The 23,732-nt window shown below is 53.4% G+C and overlaps 1 protein-coding gene across 3 annotated transcripts in view; it reads left to right on the forward strand.

Annotated features, from left to right (window-relative positions):
* CACNG4 (calcium voltage-gated channel auxiliary subunit gamma 4) overlaps positions 1–19,687 on the forward strand; it is a 74,620-nt gene extending 54,933 nt beyond the window's left edge. The window contains exons 2-5 of one of the 3 annotated variants that reach the window (XM_063656475.1): positions 4,413–4,496; positions 6,364–6,496; positions 11,058–11,198; positions 16,624–17,162. In XM_063656475.1, the coding sequence (XP_063512545.1) occupies positions 4,461–4,496; positions 6,364–6,496; positions 11,058–11,198; positions 16,624–17,162 (849 nt within the window). In that variant the 5' untranslated portion in view covers positions 4,413–4,460. Of the gene's footprint in view, positions 1–4,412; positions 4,497–5,574; positions 6,174–6,363; positions 6,497–11,057; positions 11,199–16,623 lie in introns of those variants that run through there. The other 2 variants (XM_063656474.1, XM_054459606.2) reach the window with 2 other exon arrangements.
* Positions 19,688–23,732: the final 4,045 nt, after the last annotated feature.

Here is a 23,732-nt window from a genome sequence, read left to right on the forward strand (position 1 = left end):
AAAGAAATATACTTTTAATGAAAGTGTCTCCTGATATGTGCAGATGAAGGGATACACACATGTGCAGACGAGCCTATACCTGCTCATCTGCTCATGAAGGGGCACACACACCTGTGCACACACCCCATGCCTGTTATTTACAAAATAGTCATAGAATCTTCAAGCAGGACTGTCTCCCTCTGGTCCAATTCCTAGGGTTTCTAGATGAAGAAGTAACTTGCCTGAGGCCGAGTGACTAACAAAGTCTCACGCTAGTGGTCTCCTGGCCCTCAGGAAGGTGAGGGCCACAGTGTCTCTGGGAGCACAACCCAGCAACCCCTGTCTCCACCTCGCAACCTCAGCATTCCTGCAGCCAGCCAGTCAGGATCTCACAATTAGCCACCCTAAATACCACTTAATAGATGATAGCACAGCAAATGGCCCATGTATGGAGAGCAAACACGTGTGAAGTGGATTGAAAATGGCTTTCTTTCTTACTCCTTGCATTAGCCATTCATTTTCTCCTTACTAAATGCCCTAGGCCAACGCTAACAAAATTAAATTTGACAGGGATAAATGTGAAGTCCTTAGTGCCAAACATTCTACTCCACAAAAACAGATTTGGGGGAGGTGAGGCAACTTTTGTGAAAAAAAAAGTCCTAGGAGACTGAGTCAACAGCGATACTCAGTCCCATTAACAGAAGCATGGAGTCCAGAGAAGAGAAGAAAGTGCCAGTGTGGTTTGAGCTGGTCAGACCCAGCCTGAACGCTGGGTTTGGTGGTGGAGCTGTGCCTCCAGGCACCGAGAGTTGGGAGCAAGCCCAGAGGAGGGAGACAGGGAGAAGAAGGCACTTGAAACCGCCAGTAAAGAAATGGCAGCTGGGCACAGTGGCTCACACCTGTAATCCCAGCACTTTGGGAGGCCAAGGTGGGTGGATTGCTTGAGGTCAGAAGTTCAAGACCAGCCTGACCAACATGGTGAAATCCACTCTCTACTAAAAATTCAAAAATTAGCCAATGGTGGTGGTGCGTGCCTGTAGTCTCAGTTACTTGGGAGGCTGAGGCACGAGAATTACTTGAACCCAGGAAGCAGAGGTTGCAGTGAGCCGAGATTGCACCACTGCACTCCAGCCTGGGCGACAGAGCGAGACTCCATCTCCAAAAACAAAAAAAAAAAAGAAAGAAAGAAATAGCTGAATGTGTTGACTTAGAGAGGATGTTTAGGGGAAATATCCCAGATTCTTGGCTCTAGGGACAGAGAACAATCTCATTCACTCTCCACGGGGCTGAAGACAGCTTGTGCCCTTCTCCACCGCCTCGTTAGTAATAGCTGGAAACAACAGGTGTCCCTCCATGGGTGAATGATGAAACAAACAATGCTGCATCCATGCCACAGAATTCCGCTTAGAAATAACACGGAGCAAACTACCGATACGCATGACAGCTCAGATGAATCCTGAGGGGGTTAGGCTGAGTGAGAACAGCCAGTCCCCAAAGCTTACATGCTGTATGATTCCATTTGTAGGAGAGTCTTAAAATGACAAAACTATTGACATGGAGAACATATTCCTGGCTGCCTTGGGTCAGGGAGGGGACGAGCAGGAGGGCTTGGGTGGGGCTGTGCGAGGGCAGCGTGGGGACTCCTTGCAGTGACCAAGTGTTCTGTATCCTGATTGTCAATGTCAGCGTCCTGGTTGTGATATTGCACTACAGTTTTGCATGATGTTGTCATGGGGAGAAGCTGAGTATAAAGGGTAGGTGGATGGTTCCAGTATTATTTCTTACAACTGCATGTGACTCTACAATTATTTCAAGACAAGTGTAATTTTTTTTAAGATGGGCAGAACCCCACGCGTATATACGTGGAAGGGTGTGCCCATGAAGGAGCGTCTGAGAAGGCACACGGTGGACTTAGCAGCCTGCCGCTGCAAAGCAAATCGGGAAAGAGAGACTCCTTTTTCTTTTTCAACCTCTTAATCCCACTTGTCCCACCATGTATGTGTGACTTGGTGATTTTGCTTAGACCCATGAAGTAGCCCAAAAAAAGGTGTGTGGGGAAGGGGAGGAATGGGGGAGGGGAGGAACAGCAAAGAGCTTGGTCTCACCCACCCACAGCTGGCAAAATGCCTACTCCAGGTCTCCAGGAACATTCTGAGCCTGCCGTGTGAGAGTCAGGAGTGAGAGGGGATGTAGCCGGCCCACTCTGGCCCTTGTGTCCCCACCCCACCACCCTGAGGCCAGCCTGTCTTGGCGTTCCTTCCTCTTGCTCACAAACCCTCATGGCTCTCCACCAATTCAGCCACTCATGAAGGAGCGAGGGCGGGTCATTTCTAGATCCAACAGCAGCAGCCCCCCTAACTCTGACCACCACCGTGGGCCCAGAATCACCCTAAGTACCTTTCAAGTATGACGTGGTGTAATTCTCCTAAGATCTCCGGGATATAAGGGCTGTGGCTCTGCCCATTCTACAGATGAGGAGACCCGGGGGTTAATAACTACGTTGTTCATGCTGGATCCCATGCAGAGGACACTCCTAGCATCACCTCTGAGACCCCCGCTCTGCCTCCCCACCATCCTGCCCCCCACCGCTGGCCCCCAGGGCCTATGGACCTTCAGAAAGCAGGGTTGTCACTGAACACTCCAGCTCCTTGGAGGCAGCAGCTGAAGGGGCCCAGTGGAGGAAAGAGCTTGGGGATGGCAGCTGGTAATCAGCTTCTTGGTGACCAGGTAGAAGGGCAGTGTGCTCCCAGCTCACCAGGGACCTCTCCTGGTTGGAAGTATGAGAGGTGGACGTGCACCCGGACCCTGACGCCAGGACTGTGCTCCTGACTGACTGAGGCAAGGGGGGCGCTTGCAGCCGCTGCACAAAAGGAATTGGCCCCAGTTGGAAACTGCCCCTTTGGTGTCAAGATGAGCTTGTGGCTCCCAGGCTGCAGGAGCCGGGGGGCTGACCCGGGGGAAGGGGTTGTCTGGCACGGATGGGACGTGGCGGCAACACCCTGTGCCCCTGGCAACCAATGTCCAGTTCTGTGGTGGGCATTCTCAGACTTCAGGGAAGCAGAGGACTAGGAGAGTGGGGCAGAAGATTCTGGAAGGGAGGACTGGCCTGTCCTACATTACGAAGCTACCCAGGGGGTCTGGCCCCCCACCCCCTGAGAGCCACTTCTCAGAGTAGGGAGGAAGAAACCAAGCAGGTGATGGTCTCAGCCCTTCTGGAAGTTTCTCTTGCTCCGTCTTCTCTTCCCTCAACCACATTGAGTGAGGGGATTGGCATCTGCACCAGCTGTGTTCCTGAGGAAGGAGTCACCATAACTGTGGTTTTTTGAGGTTTTTTGAGACAAGGTCTGGCTCTGTTGCCCAGGCTGGAGTGCAGTGATGTGGTCTCGGCTCACTGCAACCTCCACCTCCCGGGCTCAAGTGATCCTCCCACCTCAGCCTCCTGAGTAGCTGAGATTACAAGTGCACCCCGCCACATCCAGCTAATTTTTGTACTTTTAGGAGAAATGGGGTTTCACCATATTGCCCAGGCTGGTCTTGATCTCCTGGGCTTAAGCGATCTGCCCTCCTCGGCCTCCCAAAGTGGTGGGATTACAGGCGTGAGCCACCGCACCCGGCCATAACTATGGTTTAAGAGAGGGAAAGACACAGACAGACAGACTTCAACCCCACCCTTGCCTTCACATGTCTTGCTTCTCTGCCTGGAAAGCCCCCTGTGCCCCATTCCCAGTGGGCAAATTCTTTGTTTTTGGTTTTGTTTTTTTGTTTGGTTTTTTTTTTTTTTTGAGACGGAATCTTGCTCTGTCGCCAGGCTGAAGTGCAGTGGCTCGATCTTGGCTCACTGCAACCTCTGCCTCCCGGGTTCAAGCGATTCTTGTGCCTCAGCCTCCCGAGTAGCTGGGGCTATACGCGTTCGCCACCACACCCAGCTAATTTTTGTATTTTTAGTAGGGACGGGGTTTCACCATGTTGGCCAGGATGGTCTCAATCTCCTGACCTCGTGATCTGCCCACCTCGGCCTCCTAAAGTGCTGGGATTACAGACGTGAGCCACCGTGCCCAGCCTGTTTTTTATTTTTTTCAAGATGCGGCTAAGAGTCCCTTGGGTAGAGGGATCCAACCTCCTGCTTGCCCCGGGCAGCTCTGCATGGCACCTCTTGTCTCAATGGTTATTCATGCCGGGTCCCATTACTCTCACGTGCGTCCACCCTTGGACCATAACTAGGGTCACCTTTGGGGCATATCTCTCCCGGTGTAGCCGTTCTCTGTGTGTCTCTCCCGTGTCCCACCAGACTGGGACGCTGGAGCCTGCCTTTCTTCTCTGTCTGTCCCCGGGACCTGCACAGAGGCTCACACACGCGGCAACCGTGTCTGGAGTGAACGGATGAGTGAACCCAGACAGCATTTACAGTGTTCTTTTCCTCTCGTTCCTTCCAGGGATCTATAAAGGGCACTGCTTCCGGATCAATCACTTCCCAGAGGACAATGACTACGACCACGACAGCTCGGAGTACCTCCTCCGTGAGTGTCAGGAGGCCTGAACTCTCTTTCTGTGGGGAGGGGGAAGGGTGGGGGGAGGCGGCCAGAGGAAAAAGAGACACTGGGCATGGAGAGGGTGATTGTCTCGGGATGATCCACTCACTCTTACTTATTCAGACATTGTGAGTTTGGAGGATGGAGTTTTGCTCATCACTGCCATGACATACTGGGTATCTCAATGGGGTTATTTGGCTGAGAGGCCTGTACCCTGGGGAGACAGACCTGAGCAGAAAGCCTGCTGGGCGTGGCTGGCTTCAGAGTTACTGATTGGCTGGAGCTGGGGCTGGATCAAGGAAAGTTAAAGATATAGGCTCTGCCCAGGCTGGGCCTCCCTGAAGGGTGTGGCACTCCAAGCACACTGGGGCCTCCCCACCCTCCCCTGCATACTGTCTTCCATTCCAGTCTTGAAAAATCAGATACAGTCACACACCAAGACAGCCTCGTGGGGTGCTGGGAGACCCAGGGGAGAAGGCCAGGAAGGTGCCAGGGAGCAGCCTCTTATATGGTCCTGAAGTCTTTTCAGCACCGCCTCTGCCCATGGGAGCCCCCACCTGCTTCTGGGTCCAGTGGCTGCGTGTGGCCCCCAGACTGAAGCCCGGAAGTCACAGCACAAGCTCAATCCCAAATGACAAACCCAGCCCCCACACTAAGTCCAGATCTCATCCCTGGGCCTGTGAATACCTCCCCGGGAGCAGCCAGGGAGGAGCCTGCAAATAGAAAAATGGCACCATTTCGGAGTCATTTTCCCCTTTCACATTAACCAAGACACACGAAGAGCAGCTCACAGCAGCATCCCTGGGGCTCGGACCCAGCCTTGTTGATGGAGAATCGATACCAGCATCCTCAGAGAGAGCACAATTCACTCTGCACCTGCTTATGGATCGTTTTTTCTAAGAGAAAGGATTTTGATTCTGAGTCATCTGGTGAAATAGAACAGCACGCGGTTCCCATAGAGCCTGGGGCAGTGTCAGGCTGCTGCGACCAGGCCCAGAACATGAAATAATTTGGCCACCACTCTGCCTCCCATCCTTCCTCCCTCACCTTCTCCTCCTCCTGCCTATGCTCTGGTTCTGCTTACCGGGGGCCCACACTGAACCAAGCAAATGAGATTTCCACAGGGCCGCCAGAGATAGTTGTGCAGGTTGCACACTGCACAACTCAAGGGATGTCATGTGCATAAATTATGTACGAACATCCTTCCAGTTGTACAGTGCATGTCTGCACAACCAGCCACAGAGGCCCTTGGTGCTCAGCCTAGCTGGGATGGCTCAATTGAAAATTAGCCCCAACTCCGAATCTGCCTTTCTCTGCCCAATCCAGGGCAATCAGGTGGTTCTTAAAGCTCTGGGGGCAGATGTGCCCATGGCCCAACTCTGGGACTATAAGGAAAGAGGCATTAGAGAAACAAACCGTTCCCTCTCCATTTCCCACTGGAGCTCCCCTGAAGTTATGGGCGTTGGTGCTGGTTGTTCTTTGCTCGCCTGTCTCTGTCCCATTCATGGTCCCGGAGCGCTGGGGTCTCTTTCTGGATTGGCCTCAAGATGCAGAAGCCCAGAGGTCACCCCACGTGGCTTCCCGATCTCCCAGCAGGAAGTAGATGTTACAGTCAAACAGGATGAATGGAGGATGTTTACAGAAGGACCATTTACAAAAGTGCCGGTGAGGTTAAGGGAAACCCACAAGGGCTGGAGAGCACCCCGGGGCCAGCAATAGCCGGGAGCCCTTACCCTCCTCGGCCTGGATAGGTGAGGGGGGCAGGCATGGGAGCCTGGTGGAGGGAGTGGTAGGGACAGGGCCGCCTGGCAGGAGCTGCAGCCGTCGGGAAGCAATACCACCCCTTCACCCGCAGCTAGGCAGAACTCCCTCGCCGAGACCCTTTTCCAAAAGCCAGAGGCGGGAGCCCGAGGATTCGGTCCACACAGTCAGCTTGGCCCAGGGCAGGATGGAGCGAGGATCTGGAAGAGCAAGAAAAACAAAAACGAGTGAGCTGTTCCAGGTCCTCTGGGGAGGGCGCAAGGCAGGGAGGGCTGCAGAGTGATTTTCCCAGATATAATGATGGTGACAGCACAACCGCAATTAGAGCTCATTGGGGAAGGCCATGTTCTCCTTAAGCGTACGCTGTGGGGAAAGCAGCCAGGTTCATTAACAAGCTCAGAGATGCACATGGAAGAGACAGCTTGACGGCTTTCGGGCCTGTGGTCTCTGCTGCTGGCAGAAGTCAGGGCGGGGTGGGGCTGAACTGACTTCCCAACAGGGAGGTGTTTTTCTACTCGGTGGCTGCGGAAACAGGGATATCTGGCCCTAAAACCAAGCTCTGCATGTGTCTTTGATCATCCTTTTATCTCCAGAGTGCAGGTGCCTCTGAGCTTGGAGCCAGAGGAGCTGAGCAACTTTCAGAGACAGGCCAAGGTCATGGTCACCACAGACAACTGGCATGTGTTTCCAGGGCCACCCTGATTTCTAATATTCTGTCTTCTGGTCTCTGTGCAGACTATAGTTCCTCAAAATATGTAGAAGCACAGGAGGAAGGTCTCTGGCGGCTGACATTTGCAAGAAGTGAGGGTTCACGAGAGTTCTTTTATTCATTCATTTAACAAGTTATTGCAGCCAGACGCGGTGGTTCACTCCTGTAATCCCAGCACTTTGGGAGGCCAAGGTGTGAAGATCGCTTGAGGTCAGGAGTTCCAGCTTGGTCAACATAGTGAGGCCTCATCTCTACAAAAAAATAAAAATAAATTAGCCAGAAGTGATGGCACACGCCTCCAGTCCCAGCTATTCAGGAGGCTAAGGTGGGAGGATCACTTCAGCCGAGGAAGTTGAGGCTGCAGTGAGCCACGATCGTGCCACTGCACTCCAGCCTACATGACAGAGCAAGACCCCATCTTAAAAAAAAAAAAAGAAAAAAAAAAGTTATTGTGGGCCTGCTACGTGCCAGGCACTGTATCAGACATATGGAGTACAGCAGCAAAGAAAACAGGGCTCTGCCCTCCGGGTGGAGAATGGGTGTTTTGGAGAAGGCAACAGAAGCTTCCACGGTGGGGCTGCCTACAGGATGCCTGTTTCAGGCTGGCTCATCTGCATGGGTGTGGAGCACCAACCCTGGTAGATCCAAGGCTGCGCTGCTCCCACCCAGTCTTTGACAATTCAAGATGGAACTCCACCCCCAGCCACGCATTCTGAAGCCTTCCACAGAAGCTGGGCTTGTGCTGTTTGTTGCAGAGCCCCCTGAAGGCCTCTGAGCTCTTACGATGTCACTGCTGATTTGCAGATTCACAGCCCAAGATTTGAGAGGGTCACCACCCCGCATCCTGCCTACCTTCTCTTCCACAGGCCCTGCTGGTCCCAGGGGTTCCTGCCCACCTTGCCCTGGGCCTGGTGCCCCTCTCCAAGTCTGCATTTCCAGTTAGGTGGATAACTTATGTGCCAGGCCGCAGGAGGCTGGTGTCAGGGCTGGGAGTCCACAGTGTGCCTGGGGGTGAGTTAGAAGGAAGTGTCTGGTCTCCTGGCAGATGCAGATCCTCTGCCAGGGCTTGATATGGCCAGCAGGACATGGGCTGGACTTCAGCCTCACTCAGCCCTCCACCCCTTAGCCACCTGTGCTGTGCCCAACCTGCACCACTGTCCGTGGCAATCCCAGCTGGCATCTGCACATCCACAGCTCAGGAATAAGCCTGTGTGGCAAGGCATAGGTGCTTGTGTGACTTACCTGGGCAGGATGGATAGCTCTGAGCCAAGCCTGGGCATCCAGTGATCTTAGAGCAACTGGGCTTTTTTTTTTCTTTAAGACGGAGTCTCGCTCTGTTGCCCAGGCTGGAGTGCAGCGGCGTGATCTTGGCTCACTGCAACCTCTGCCTCCCAGGCTCAGGCGATTCTTGTGCCTCAGCCTCCTGAATAGCTGGGATTACAGGCACCCGCCACTATACCCAGCTAATTTTTCTATTTTTAGTGGAGACTGGGTTTCACCATGTTGGCCAGGCTGGTCTCAAACTCCTGACCTCAAGTGATCCATTCACCTCGGGCTCCCAAAGTGCTGGATGGACTTCCTTCTTTCGGATTCCTCTGACCTGTCTGCAGAACGAGGGCACTGAGGGGATGACTGACCTCAACTTTTTTGGCCAGCGCAGCTCAGAGGCACATTTCAGAAACACACAGGAAACTTCATCCCAGAGCCTGCTGCTGCCAGAAGGCAGAGAAGAATCGGAGAGGAGGAGGCACCGGAGAGAAGAACTGCATTTAATGCCCCCAGACAATCCCCTCTCTGTGAATCGGGGACACACACTGATGCGTTCACAAAAAAGTAGACAAACCCTGCCTTCAGAGGAGAGGCTGACAGCCCTGAAACCCGCTCAGCTGGCTGGGGAGGGCGGCGCCTGCCAGTGTGGCCCGACTCACTGTCCCCTGCGGGGGCCACCAAGGGTCCACGCAGCCGAGATTTCTACGGGGCTGTGAGACAGCAGGTGCTTGGGAAAGGCCGAGCTCTGGGCTTCCCTTTCCCAAGTCTCTCTTCCCTCCCTCTTGCCTTCCTCCCACCCCAGACGCTAAGGGAGGGGCACTGTAAGCCCCTACTGGGTGCTTGACATTTTCTCACAGTAACCCTCTGATGGGGCATGTTCATTTCCCAAGGCCACTGTAACAAATGATCAAAACTGTGTGACTTGCAGCAGAAATTCACTGTCATGGTGTGGAAGCCAGAAGCCCAAAGTCAAGGTGTTGGGGGACCCTGCTTTCTCTGAAGGCTCTAGGAGAGGACCATTCCTCTTCCAGCTTTGGAGGTGGTTGGCACTCCTTGGCTCATGGCAGCACCATTGGGTCTCTGCCTCTGTCTTCACAGCCCCTTCTCCCCTGTGTCTTCTCCTAAGGTTCTTATAAGGATGCTCGTCATTGGATCTAGGGCCCACCGGATTCATCCTGGATGATCTCAGCTTGAGATTCTTAACTGAGTCACATCTGCAAGACCTCTTTTTTTTTTTTTTTCTTTTTGAGACGGAGTCTCGCTCTGTTGCCCAGGCTGGAGTGCAGTGGCGCAATCTCGGCTCACTGCAAGCTCTGCCTCCCGGGTTCATGCCATTCTCCTGCCTCAGCCTCCGAGGTAGCTGGGACTACAGGCGCCGGCCACAACACCCGGCTAATTTTTTCTATTTTTAGTAGAGATGGGATTTCACCATGCTAGCCAGGATGGTCTTGATCTCCTGACCTCGCGATCCACCCGCCTCGGCCTCCCAAAGTGCTGGGATTACAAGCGTGAGCCCCCGCGCCCAGCCTTTTTTTTAGACAGAATCTCGCTCTTGTCGCCCAGGCTGGAGTGCAATGGCACAATCTCGGCTCACTGCAACCTCCACCTCCGGGGTTCGAGAGATTCTCCTGCCTCAGCCTCCCAAGTAGCTGGGATTACAGGAGCCCACCACCATGCCCAGCTAATTTTTTTTTTCTGTTTTTAGTAGAGACAAGGTTTCACCATTTTGCCCAGGTTGGTCTCGAACTCCTGACCTCAGGTGATCCACCTGCTTTGGACTCCCAAAGTGCTGGGATTACAGGCATGAGCCACTGCACCCGGCCAAGACCCTTTTTCCAAATAAGATCAATTACAGGTCCTAAGGGTTAGGACACAGGTATATTCTGGGGAGGCTGCAATTCACCTCCCTACAGGTAGATGTTACTATTCCCAAGGTATAAAAGGGGACTGAGGTGGTCACCAAAGTCAGCTGTCCCTGGTCAGCTAGTCAGTGGCAGAGCGAGGTTAGTCAGTGGCAGAGCCCTGGTGTCAGGGCTACAAAGGTGGTTCTGTGGACACTGTGGGTCACGAGCATACCTCTCAGCCCAGCCACACCTCCCCTGCGACTTCAGGCCAGTTTTGAGGTCCCACATCCTTGTCTGTCACCTGAGGGATGATGATGATGATGATGATCAAGGTATAGAACGGCCAGGCCCAGTGCTATGCACGCACCTTACATGTACAAAACCAAGCACATGTGTAGGACACTGGTGCTATGAGGAACCTCATTCCACAGATGGGAAGCTGAGTTTTAGAGAGTGAAAGTGACTTGGCCAAGGCTACACAGCCAGCATGCCACAGCAGGGCCCACGCCCAGACCCACCTAATGCCGATGCCTGTGCTCTCAACCACTGACCAGGGCCACCCTTTGTGCACACTGCTTCCCAGCCTTCCAGGGGCTTCGCGGAGACTGCGTTCATGCAAGAGCTTAGGGGACTGTGCAGTGTCACAAAAATGTGATGCAGTTTGTTGCTTTCATGGCTGTTACTATGGCCCCCTGGTGCCCATTCCCAGGGAGAGACTAAACAAGAGGTAGACAGATGTGACTCCAGGGTGAAGGGCAGGCCTGGAGCCCCCACTTGCATCTGATCCAATGGCCCTGAGCCCCCCCCAGGCTCTGGCCCACCTCGAGTCTCCAGGTCCTGATGGGAATCTCAAATCCTGGGGAAGGGCCTGGAGCTGCAAGGTTCCTGGGAGACATATGCAGCCATGCCTGGGAGGGCACCTGATCTCACTGCCCTCTGCTTTGTGCCCCCCACCTCCCCGGCCAGGCATCGTGCGAGCCTCCAGCGTCTTCCCCATCCTCAGCACCATCCTGCTCCTGCTGGGTGGCCTGTGCATCGGTGCTGGCAGGATCTACAGCCGCAAGAACAACATCGTCCTCAGCGCCGGCATCCTCTTCGTGGCTGCAGGTGAGCCGCCCGCCCGGGCTGATGCTGGGCCGGGAGCTGGGGACACAGGAGTGCCTGTTTCGCATGGTCCCCACTGCCAGGGAGTGTGCATCCTGGGGGGAAATGCAGACGTAACATCGCTACATGCAACTGACTTGTAAAGTCCCCGTGTTTAGGACTTGGGGTGGATGGAGAATGGGGAGCAGCTGCCAAACAGAGCTTCCTTTTGGGGTGACAGAAATGTTTTGGATGCTTGCACAACATTTTGAATGCGCCAAAAGCCACTGGACTGTGCCCTTCAAAAGGGTTACTTTTATCTTGCGTGAATTTCATCTCAACCGAAAAATAAGTCCAGGTGTGCAAAGTGGTGGGTGGGGTTCAGCTGGCAGTTTTACAAGCCTGTAAGAGGAGCCTGGCTGGGTCAGGCGGTCAGGGAGGTGCCCAGGGGAATCATGCCAAAACTCGAAGGAGTTGGCCAGGTAAAGACAGGGCAAGGGCCCAGAATGGGCATGAGTGGCCATCTTGCAGAGGAAGCAGAAGTCCAGGGTGCCCGGGGAAGGGTGAATGGGGAAGCTTGGCAGAGCAGGCGGCCCCCACCCATCCCAACTGCCCCAACCCTCCTGGCTATGAGACGGCAGCAGCACCTCAGAGCCACGCCCGATGTCCCCAGAAAGTGCCATCGGGGAATAGCCACAGAGCTGTGGGTGACAGTGACATGCCACCTTGGCTGAGGATGGGCAGGCCTGGCATGGTGCCGCACACGTGGGCCTCCCAGAGCACCCTTGTCCTGTCGTGCATTCCCTCGCCCTTTCTCCTGGAGAGGGTAGATGACTTCTGTTCACATCCTGGGACCCGGGGCCACTGCAGTAGAGGGGCTGGCTCCAGCTCTGCAGCCGCCACTGGGGAGCCAAGGTACCGGGCCTCAGTTCTACATCACTCCAGCATCTGTTTCCTTCCAGTGCAATAAATAGATGTGTGTGTGGAGTGCGTGTGTCTGCAAGTGATCTGTAGGGGCTGTACATGTGTCAGGAGTGTGGTGTGTGTATGTGTTTGAGAACTGTGATTGTGTGTGTGGTGTATGTGTGTGTGTGAGGACTGTGGTGTGTTTGTGTGTGTGAAGAGTGTGGGATGTGTGTGTGTATTTGAGGACTGTGGTGTGCTTGAGGACTGTGGTGTGTTTGTGTGTATGAGAAGTGTGGTGTGTTTGTGTGAGGAGTGTGGTGTGTGTGTTTGAGGACTGTGGTGTGCTTGTGTGTGTGAAGAGTGTGGTGTGTGTATATTTGAGGACTGTGGTGTTTGTGTGTGCAGAGTGTGGTGTGTTTGTGCATGTTAAGAGTGTGGTGTGTGTGTGTGTACTTGAGGACTGGTGTGTTTGTGTGTGTGAGCATCGTGTGTGTGTATTTGAGGAATGTGTATGTGTGTGTATCTGAGGACTGTGGGGTGTGTGTATTTGAGGACTGTGGTGTGTGTGTGAGGACTATGGTGTGTGTGTGTCTGAGGAGTGTGGTGTGTGTGTATTTGTGGACTGTAGTGTGTGTGTGTGAGGAGTGTGGTGTGTGTGTGTATTTGAGGATGGTGGTGTGTGTGTGTCTGAGACGTGTGGTGTGTGTGTGTGTATTTGAGGACTGTGGTGTGTGTGTGTGAGGACTATGGTGTATGTGTGTCTGAGGAGTGTGGTGTGTGTGTATTTGAGGACTGTGGTGTGTTTGTTTGTGTGAAGACTATGGTGTGTGTGTGAGGAGTGTGGAGTGTGTGTGCACATGTGTGTGCATTGGGAAGAGGAGCCTGTGTTGAGGGTCTCCTGGGAGAAGCATGAACCTCCCTCTTGGCCAGGTCCCCCCGCCCTTCCCTTCTTCCCCCCACCTCCTTTCTCTCTCTCCTGCCCCAGTGCTCGTCACCTGCTCCTTGAAGCAGTCATTTTTCACAAGGTGTGAGCCGTTTAGGAGGTCCCGGCTGTGACCCCTGAACACTGCCCCGGAGCGTCCTCCCCAAGGCAGGGAGAGAAGACTCCAGTCACATCAGAAACCACAGTGGCCGTGCCAGCGCTCTGTGAGCCCGACCCCACCATCCCCGCTCCTGCGGAGGAGGCACACAGGCAGTCCAGCAGCTCAGGTGGCTTCCCTGAAGTCACATGCACAGTGGCAAAGACACGCTGTGCCCGGGGCTGCCAGCCTCCAAAGCCCTTCGAAGTGCCCCCTGCAGCTGCCCGTGCCCCCAGGAGCCGTTTCAAAGGCAGGCCCAGATGCTTGGTGCCACCAGAGGGGCTTGGAGCCTGGACCCAGAGACTTAGCCGAAGAAAATGAGTCCAGGCAGAGAAGGTGGCCGCGGCTGGCTGCAAGGCAGCAATGGGGAGGCCGGCAAGGGGACATTGGCTTATTCCCTGGCGCATGGGGCACTGATGGGGACTGAGCAGGGCGGCAGGCACTGGGTCGTGTATGGTGCCTGGCTTCAGGCCACCAGCCCTAGTAGGGAGGTCAGACAGGCTCTTAAAGAACTCGAGGTGGAAAATGGTAGGTGCCACAGGAGAGGGACAGGTTCCAAGGCTGGGAAAGTCGGAAGAAGACACAAGACTTCTCTGGGAAACTGGAATTCATGGAGTTGTTATTTAAGAAACACTTTTCCAACTCGTGCTGAATACAGAGTGGGGAAGAAAACACAAAGCTAGGGAAGCAGCAGAAGAGATCAGACGGGAGAAAGGTGAACTAGCGGTGGCTCATGCCTGTAATCCCAGCACTTTGGGAGGCCGAGGCAGGCGGATCACTGGAGGTCAGGAGTTCGAGACCAGCCTGGCCAACTTGGTGAAACCCTGTCTCTACCAAAAAATACAAAAATTAGCTGGGTGTGGTGGCAGGTGCCTGTAATCCCAGCTACTTGGGTGGCTGAGGCACAAGAATCACCTGAACCTGGGAGGCGGAGGTTGCAGTGAGCTGAGATCACGCCACTGCACTCCAGCCTGGGCGACAGAGCAAGACCCTGTCTCAAAATAAATAAATAAATAAAAAGTGAACTAGTAGGGTAAAAAAAAAAAAAAAAAAACCATGTTGGAAAGGGTTCTTAACAGAACACAACAGAAGAGACTAGGAGTTGAAACCCAGGACTGGTGTGCTGAGGGCAGGACTGCTGGACCCCTTAGCAGAAGATATTCTAACCCTTCCACACAGGGTGGGTGCTACAGAGAATGAACAGAGGATGTGGACAGTGCAGAGACAAACACAACACAGCACTTTATGATAAAACGCAATGGGCCGGGCACGGTGGCTCACGCCTGTAATCCCAGCACTTTGGGAGGCCAAGGCGGGTGGATCACAAGGTCAGGAAATCGAGACCATTCTGGCTAACACGGTGAAACCCCGTCTCTACTAAAAATACAAAGAATTAGCTGGGCGTGGTGGTGGGTGCCTGTAGTCCCAGCTACTCGGGAGGCTGAGGCAGGAGAATGGTGTGAACCCGGGAGGCGGAGCTTGCAGTGAGCCGAGATGGCGCCACTGCACTCCAGCCTGGGGGACAGAGCGAGACTCCGTCTCAAAAAAAAAAAAAAAAAAAAAAAAACCAGAAAAAAAAAACGCAATGGACAGTAATTGAAGTTACGTCAGGCGCCCTGCGTGCTGGGTGCTGTTGTGAGCACTTTGTATGTATCAGCTCATTGAATCCTCACACCAGCCCAGTGAGGTGTGGACCACAGTTACTCCCACTTTACACATGAAACTGACACATAGGGAATGGGAGTCATTTGCCAAAAGTCACACACTGGTATTTGGTAGAACGAGAACTCAAACCCCACCAGTGTGGCTCTGTTCAACCTCCCTCAGAATAAGAGAGAATTGGATAAACACAACAATGGCTATTTTTCACTTCCCATTTTGGCAAAGAACCAGAAGTCTGATAATATTCACGATAGGCTGTTGGGACATTTGTACTCTTACAGAGGGCACTTAGACAGTGACTAAATTTATAACACTAAATGCAATGTAATATCCTGAATCCATCCAGGGACAGAGAAAGGACATTAGTACAAACCCAGTAAAATCCAAGTAAAGGCTGGGCGCGGTGGCTCACACCTATTATTCCAGCACTTTGGGAGGCTGAGGCAGGTGGATCACGTAAGGTCCCGAGTTTGAGACCAGCCTAGCCACATGGTAAAACCCTGTCTCTACTAAAAATACAAAAATTACCCAGGCATGGTGGTGCGTGCCTATAATCTCAGCTACTCAAGAGGCTAAGGCAGAATTGCTTGAACCCAGGAGGCGGAGGTTGCAGTGAGCAGAGATCGCGCCACTGCACTCAGCCTGGGCAGCAGACTGAGACTGAGACTCTGTCTCAACAAACAAGGCCGGGCACGGTGGCTCACGCCTGTAATCCCAGCACTTTGGGAGGCCGAGGCAGGTGGATCATGAGGTCAGGGGTTCAAGACCAGCCTGACTAACGTGGTAAAACCCCGTCTCTACTAAAAATACAAAAAAAATTGGCTGGGCGTGGTGGCGGGCGCCTGTAATCCCAGCTACTCTGGAGGCTGAGGCAGGAGAATTGCTTGAACCCGGGAGGCGGAGGTTGCAGTGAGCCGAGATTTTGCCACTGCACTCCAGCCTGGGCGACAGAGCAAGACTCTGTCTCCAAAAAACAAACAAACAAAAAAATCCATGTAAAGTCTGAAGTAATGTACCAGATTGGTTTCTTTGTTGTGGTGAATGTTCCACATAATGTAAAATGTTAACACTAGGGAGAGCTGGATGAGGAGTATATGAAACTCTCTGGACCTTGCAACTGCTTGGTAAATCAAAAATTATTCTCAAATAAAAATGTATTTTAAGTGTTTCAATGCACATAGCCCAGCACTTTCACTGCAAGGAGTGCACCCCGTAGTTGTATCCATGTGCACATGTGAGGCTGTAGACACAAGGATGTCCAAGGCAACCTTGTCACAGCAAAGGGCAGGGAGCCACCCAGACATCTGCTGAAAAGGCCTGGTTAGGTGGGTCGTGAGACTTCCGTATGGTGGTGCCGCATGTAGTTAGAAAGACAGGGGCGGCTCTCCATGGCCTGACTCAGAACCGTCTCTCAGATGTACTGTTAAGAGAAAAACTAAGAAGCCAGAGTACTGTGCAAAGGAAATAATAGGGGTGTGTGTGTGTGTGTGTGTGTGTGTGTGTGTGTGTGTGTGTGTAAGAGAGAAATTTTTTTTCCGGAAGGACATACGAAAGAAGATAACAGTAGTTGCCTTAAAGAGGGGAACTGGGGGCTGAGAGTGTGTTTTATTGTATACCGCATTTGAACTTTTTACTCTATTACCCATTCAACATTAATTACTAAAAAGAAAAATTAGCAACCAGAATAACGAAATACTCATCAGAGAGGGGAGTGTCCACCTGTTCCCTGCCCTGCCCGTCGCGCTGTGGGTCTAACCTCTGCCTCTTTCCCTCCCTGGCCCCGCTCCCCGCTTCCCTTTCAGGCCTCAGTAACATCATCGGTATCATCGTCTACATTTCCAGCAACACAGGTGACCCGAGTGACAAGCGGGACGAAGACAAAAAGAACCATTACAACTACGGCTGGTCTTTTTACTTTGGAGCTCTGTCTTTCATTGTGGCTGAGACCGTGGGCGTCCTGGCTGTAAACATTTACATTGAGAAAAATAAAGAGTTGAGGTTTAAGACCAAACGGGAATTCCTTAAGGCATCTTCCTCTTCTCCTTATGCCAGGATGCCGAGCTACAGGTACCGGCGACGGCGCTCGAGGTCCAGCTCAAGGTCCACCGAGGCCTCGCCCTCCAGGGACGTGTCGCCCATGGGCCTGAAGATCGCAGGGGCCATCCCTATGGGGGAGCTGTCCATGTACACGCTGACCAGGGAGCCCCTCAAGGTGACCACCGCAGCCAGCTACAGCCCCGACCAGGAGGCCAGCTTCCTGCAGGTGCATGACTTTTTCCAGCAGGACCTGAAGGAAGGTTTCCACGTCAGCATGCTGAACCGACGGACGACCCCTGTGTGAGCCGCCTGCCCTTTCTCTCCGCTCCGGCCTTTCCCCAGAACGGCTCTTTTTGTCACACAGGACGGCATGTGATCCTCAAGACGACGAACAATGAACTAAAGCCAAAAGCAGCCCTCCCTGGCCTCCAGAGGTGGCGTGGGCTGGCTTTGCACGAAGGTTGTGCTGGGAGACCGGACCCGGGGCTGCAGAAGAAGCTGAAGGCTGACTTTGTCCCCTCCCCCAAAAAGGGTGTTTTGATGCCCCAGGGTCTCTGAAATCTCCTGGGAAGCCCCAGAGCTTTCCTGAGGCTGCCTGGCCTTGATCAACTCGGGAAGACAAAATTGAGCCATTATCTCCTCTTGGAAACGAATCTTGCCAGAAAAACGTGATTTCAGGGCCTTCCCTCCCTGCCTGGGCGTCGGGCCACCAGAAGGCTCTGCCGGACGCCAAGAAGACGGTCTCTGGGCTCTTGTCAGCTGCTTTGAACCTGAGGTTCCTGTGTCGTTGAGCCAGAAATCAGACCACCGAAGCTCACTCCCTTCCTCTCCATCTCTCCCTCTCTCTGAGACTCTGGCGGTGGCTTATGATCCTGAAGACAGCTCTGCAGCCAACTGGTGCTTCGGCCTTTGCGCTGTCCCAGGGCCAGCTTCCCTCGACCTGGGGAGGCCATGGCCTGTGGAGGAGGCCCAGGTAAAGGCTGGGGGCTGTTGCTGGCTATCCTCTCTGCTTCTGGAAGTTTCTGCCTCACTCAGAATGGGCAGGACAGACCCACTGACTGGACTTCAGAGTCTGGAGGGTTCCATCGGTCAGGGGAATGGCGGCCACGTGGCCTCTTGCCGTGCCCCTTGTCATAGACCCGAGGAGCAACTCTGTCCCCTGAGCGTTGGGGGTCCCAGGGGAGAGGTGGACAGACACCTCCCTCCAACTGGCATTTGGCAACAGGAGCCTGGACTTCTGTGCAAGAAAGGGAGACCTAAGGGTGAACAGTGGCCAAAAAAAACCCTAGAGAACAAACATCCATTTCCTAGGTGGTTACAAATCATGACTTCCTGCAAATCAACACCAGGAGAGCAACTTACATTCATTTCTTTGTCTTAAAAAGTAGCAGCAACTGGCCCCACAACTCCTATCATTGTAATTTATTCTGCCACCACCTAACAGGACGGAGTGGAGGGAGTTTGGATAAACGGGCCGAGCTGGGCTCTCTTCCTCCCTACAGAGGGGAGATCTCAGCACTTTGTCCAGAGCTGAGGAAGTGGTTTCTGTGTTTTACAGTTTTTCCAGCCATTCTTTTCCTCCCCCTCCTGAAGCGAGCAAAGAGCGTGGAAGCGTGTGCAGGCTTGGAAGAAGAACTCTCCAGAACGTGAACTTAACCCTCTTTTATATAAAACATGTGCTTTCTAAAGAAAAATTGTTTCTTATTTTTTGAGACTCCTTGATCCACCCTGGAACAGTCACCTGTGGTCCTGGTAGCGTCGTGCTTGGAAATGACGAGCGCATCCTTGCCTCAGCTACCTGCTCACAGCCCATGGGTGGACTCGGCTCCCTGGGGTTCAGACCCGGGTCCGTTCAGCCTAGTGATGATGTCATCGTCTGTCCCATCTTCCTTTGCCCCCAGGAAAGGACGCATCCACCGGTAGCGGCCCCAGCTGACTGCCGCCGTGTGCTGGGGATCTGAAATGAGGCCTGCCAGGGCCCCTGTGTGCTGTGCTATCGTCTGTCCCATCTTCCTTTGCCTCCAGGAAAGGACGCATCCACCGGTAGTGGCCCCAGCTGACTGCCACCATGTGCTGGGGATCTGAAATGAGGCCTGCCAGGGCCCCTGTGTGCTGTGCTCCAGAGCCTTCGCTCCCATCAGGGTTGGCATCATCTGGTGGCATGTCCAAGTGTGCCCAGCAGCGGATGCTGAAGCACCAGAGCTCAAGGCCTTCACCTGCTCTAGGCCAGCCCCATCACCACACCCCACCACCTCCACTGCCATGACCAGGCTGAAGGCAGGGAACGCCCTGCCCAGACCCGCCATCCAGCAAGGCCCCGAGACTTTTCCTCTGTGATTTCCAAAAGCAAGGCAGCCGTGCTGTTCTGTTTCCTGTCCATCCGCCACCTCCCCTCCCGCTGCCCCAGAAGTTTCTATCATTCCATGGAGAAAGCTGTGTTCCAGTGAATCCTACCTCTTGCCCAGTCCCAGGCAGAGTAAGCAGGGCCCACCTAGGGACCAAGAAAGAGTAGGAAGAAGGGGACGAGCCGGGAGCAAAACCACCTCAGACACCCGGGCCTTCTCAGCCTTCTCCCCGCGGCCAGCCGGGTCTCCGGGGACCCTGGGCCCTGGGCCGCCCATTCCTGGCCCTCCCGCTGCATCTCAGACCTGACGCCCACCTGGGGGGATGTGGTGGCCTGTGCCCGCCTTCTCTTCCACCTCCCGACCCGCCCCCTCGCCCCCACCCCCGTGTGTTTTGCCAGTTAAGCACCTGTGACTCCAGTACCTACTACTGGTTTTGGGTTGGTTGTTCTGTCTTTTTTTTAATTAAATAAAAACATTTTTAAAATGTTCTCTTCTTGATGTAGGGAGGTGGGGGAAGAGCCCCCCATTAGTCTGTGTGGGCAGTTAGGGTGAATAGATGTCCCTGGGTCTGGGGTACACTGTGCCCCTTCCCCCCAACCCCCCGCCGCCAGAAAAGAAGGAGGAGGCCTGGGGGCGGGGAGGCCAGGCTCTGGCCAAGGCCGGGTTTTCTGGCTTTAATCTGGGTCACTGGCCACCTCCCCAGTACCAACGGCTGGTTTCAAACTTCCGGGTGGTGCCATTGAGGTGGCTTTTCACCGATGAGCCAGAAGATACACAGGCTCTTCTGCGTGGGGTGTGGGCCCCTGGGCAGCCAAGAGAGCCAGGCCTGTCCTCCCACAGGGTGGAGGCCGGCCGGAGCCACAGCCACCACGGCCCTAAAGTTGCCCCAAGTGGTTTCAAAGACAGCCACTAGCCAGCCTCCGTTCCCCTCTGAATTCTGAAATGATTACGAAGTAGAGCATCCCTATGACTAAAATGTAAGCATCATGGCTGGCAATGCCAGATGGAAGGATATGGCTCAGACCAGAGGCCAAATGGGCTTCCTCCGCTGTCACTGGACAGTCCCAGGCAGGGCATCCGACCACCCCTGCCCCAGGCCACAGGGAGGAGTAAGGTAAGGAACTGAGAGGGGGCCGGAGGGACCCCTCTAGCCCAGGCAATGGCCAACAAATGGCACAGGCCCCAGCCGACGACCACTGCAGACAGCCAGGTTCACCCTCACAGGTGGGCACAGACCGCCACCTTCCCCTCCTTGAAGGCATGAGGAGGGATAAGCAGCGCCCTCTCCTGGTTCTGCCCAAGCTGCAGCCCAGGAGACCTTTGCATCCAATTACACTTTGCCTTTTCTTTCTTTCTTTTTTTGTTTTTGAGATGGAACCTCACTCTGTCGCTCAGGCTGGAGTGCAGTGACGTCATCTCAGCTCACTGCAACCTCTGTCTCCTGGGTTCACGCCTCAGCCTCCCAAGTAGCTGGGACTACAGGTGCCCACCACCACGCCCGGCTAATTTTTTGTATTTTTAGTAGAGACAAGGTTTCACCATGTTAGCCAGGATGGTCTCGATCTCCTGACCTCATGATCCACCCGCTAGGCCTCTCAAAGTGCTGGAATTACAGGTGTGAGCCACAGCGCCAGGCCTGCCTTTTTTCAGGACTTTGACCTTGAGTTTTCTTGCTAAGAGCCACAGGCTTCACTGCTTCTCCTGGAACCAAGAGGCACCAAACTCTTAAGCCTCTTTCAAGAGAACTTTGGTCTCACGAATAGCTTTCCTACCCGGGTCCCAGCGAAAAGCATGGAGCAGGGAGGCTGAGGGCCCAGTGTCCCTACATCACTGCATCAAAGCTGCAGGAACCACACTTGGCTTTTCTGAACTTTCTGCCCCAGCTTTTAACCTTCTTTCCTCTTACGTGAGACAGGCACCTGGGGAAACTGATGTGCTGAGCCACCAGGCCCTGGGGCCAGGGGAGCTCAGGCCTTTGCCCACCCCCACCTGCTGACCCCCTGCCAAGCTCCGAGCAATAATTCCACGCTGCCCAGAGTCGGCACCCTGTGCCAGAACTTCTGTGTCTCCTGTTTACTCTTAGCCCCTAGGAAACTGGCTCAGCGCAAGCTTCCCAGCCACCCTGGGTCTTCTCCCAGGCCAGACTGCATTTAGTGACTTGGTTCCACCTCCCATGGTCACGTGGTCCCATGTTTAAGTTCAACTAAAAACTCTGCCTCCATAACATGCAGAGTTAGAGACACAATAACTGGCATAGAGATAATTATTCTAGTTACAGAGTCAAAATGCTGCTGATTAAACAACGGGTGCACCAAAATCTCAGAAATCACCCCTAAAGAACTTACTCATGTAACCAAACACTACCTGTTCCCCAAACACCTATTAAAATAAAAAATAAATTTTAAAAAAAATGCTGCTGAGGGCCAGGCACTGTGGTTCATGCCTGCAATCCCAGCACTTTGGGAGGCTGAGGTGGGTGGATCACTTGAGGTCAGGAGTTTGAGATCAGCCTGGCCAACATGGTGAAACCCCTGGCTATACTAAAAATACAACAATTAGCCGGGCGTGGTGGCTCACGCTTGTAGTCCCAGCTACTCAGGAGGCTGAGGCAGAAGAATCGCTTGAACCTGGAAGGCGAAGGTTGCAGTGAGCCGAGATCCCGCCACTGCACTCCAGCCTGAGCGACAGAGCAAGAGCCTTTAAAAAATAAATGCTGCTGAAAACCCCTGCTCCTCCAGCCCAGTAGCCCCATTCTATCCTGGCACTGGTGTTACTTAGAACAGGCCGACCACTTAACCAACAACCCCAAACATATACAGGCTTCATAGAATAGAAGTTCATTTCTCACTGCTATAGAGTCCACTCAGCTGTGCAGGGGTGGGTCCGAGGCTCCACCCAGTCATGCAGACATTCAGAGACCCGTGGAGGCTCTGCCATCTTCAACATGGGCTTCTTCGATTGCTCTGGGCATTGATGTCCAGTGGGCAGTTGGAGGGGAGAGAGAATAGCGGGTGGAGAGCCTTGTGGGAGGTTTTAACAGACCAGGAAGTTGTGACTTCACCCTCTGTCCACATGCCATTGGCCGGAACTCAATCACGTGGCCATGTCTAAGAGCAGGGGAAGGTGGGAAATGTAGTCTAGTTCAGGGGAAAAGGAAAAGAGCTTGGGGAAGAGCTGGTCAGTGTCAGCCCCCGGTCTCTGTCTTTTGTTTGGTAACTCCCTCCTTGGCCTCTCTCCGCTGAACTTTTTTTGGGCATGCCGACTTTAAAGTGACAGCTTTTCCTGGGACTGCATCAACCTGTATGTCCTGAGCCCCTCCTTCAGCTCCAACGGGATGTCTGACCTCTTCTCTGCTCCAGATGCCCCATCTGTAGCATCCGTCCATACTACCTTCAACCCAGGTTGGAGGAACGGTCTTGAGCTTGTGCCTAGACTCAAACAAGAACCGCAGAATTATTGAACATCATGCTCAACAGAAGTGGCAGATATTTTAGGACTATCTCATCCAACTTGATCATTATATCCATGATCAAGGTACCACCAGAAAAATGCATACATTTGATCATTATAGAAAAGGATCAGTCCCCAAGAGGAAAGAAGAGGGATAGAAGGAAGGAAAAATGAAAGGAAGGAAGAAAATCTTTTTTTTGAGAATTTTCGTAACAACCATGAAAGGGAGATATCACTAGCCCAGTGGTTTTCAAGTAGGGGCAATTTTGCATCTCAAGGCAATGTTGACCATTATATGGAGATATTTTTGGTTGTCATAACTTGAAAGGGTGGTGCTGCTGACATCTATTGGGCAGAGGCTGAGGATGCTGCTAAGTATCCTACAACGCACCAAACAGCCCCCTGCTTCATCCCCCAAAATAATAATCTGCCACAAATATCAATCGTGCTGAGGCTGAGAAGCCCCGCACTCACCTGATTCAACAGTGAGGGAAACTGAGGCACAGAAAGGGTGACACCACTTGTGCATCTTCACATGGCAGGGTTTTTGGTGCTTAGTGTATCTAGGCTGTGGGCATACTAGGAAAACGCATATATTTAATCCCAGCATCTCCTTTCCCCGCAACCCATTTAGATTTCTGCCTTCTTCTTCTTCTTCATTGTTGAAGCAACAGTTTCAGAAACAGACATTGGAGTCTGAGGAAAGGAATGGGAAACGGCCCCTGTCCGTGGGGAGGGGGGCATTCTTGGAAGCCTGTGTCCCTGTGTCTGGGAACAGAATGATGATGGAATTCAATCAGAACAGGCAGCAGGAGAACAACCCCAGAAGCCTGGCCCAGCCTGACACAGGGACTCACCCTCCTCCGCCCACACCCCAGAAGCTGCAGTGAGGTGGCAGAGGAACAGAAAGATGGAGGTCAAAACCCAGCTCCTCCACTCCGAGGGGCAGCAGTGGGCAAGTCACCCAGCCTCTCTCAGAGCCCATTCTCTCCTCAGTCACATGAGGCAGGTGACATCCCTTGCCTCGCATTGTTGGGAGAATGAATTACATTTTCAACAAGGAAATGCACAAAAACACC

Source organism: Pongo pygmaeus, chromosome 19 (assembly GCF_028885625.2).
Source record: "Pongo pygmaeus isolate AG05252 chromosome 19, NHGRI_mPonPyg2-v2.0_pri, whole genome shotgun sequence".
Lineage (NCBI taxonomy): Eukaryota > Metazoa > Chordata > Mammalia > Primates > Hominidae > Pongo > Pongo pygmaeus.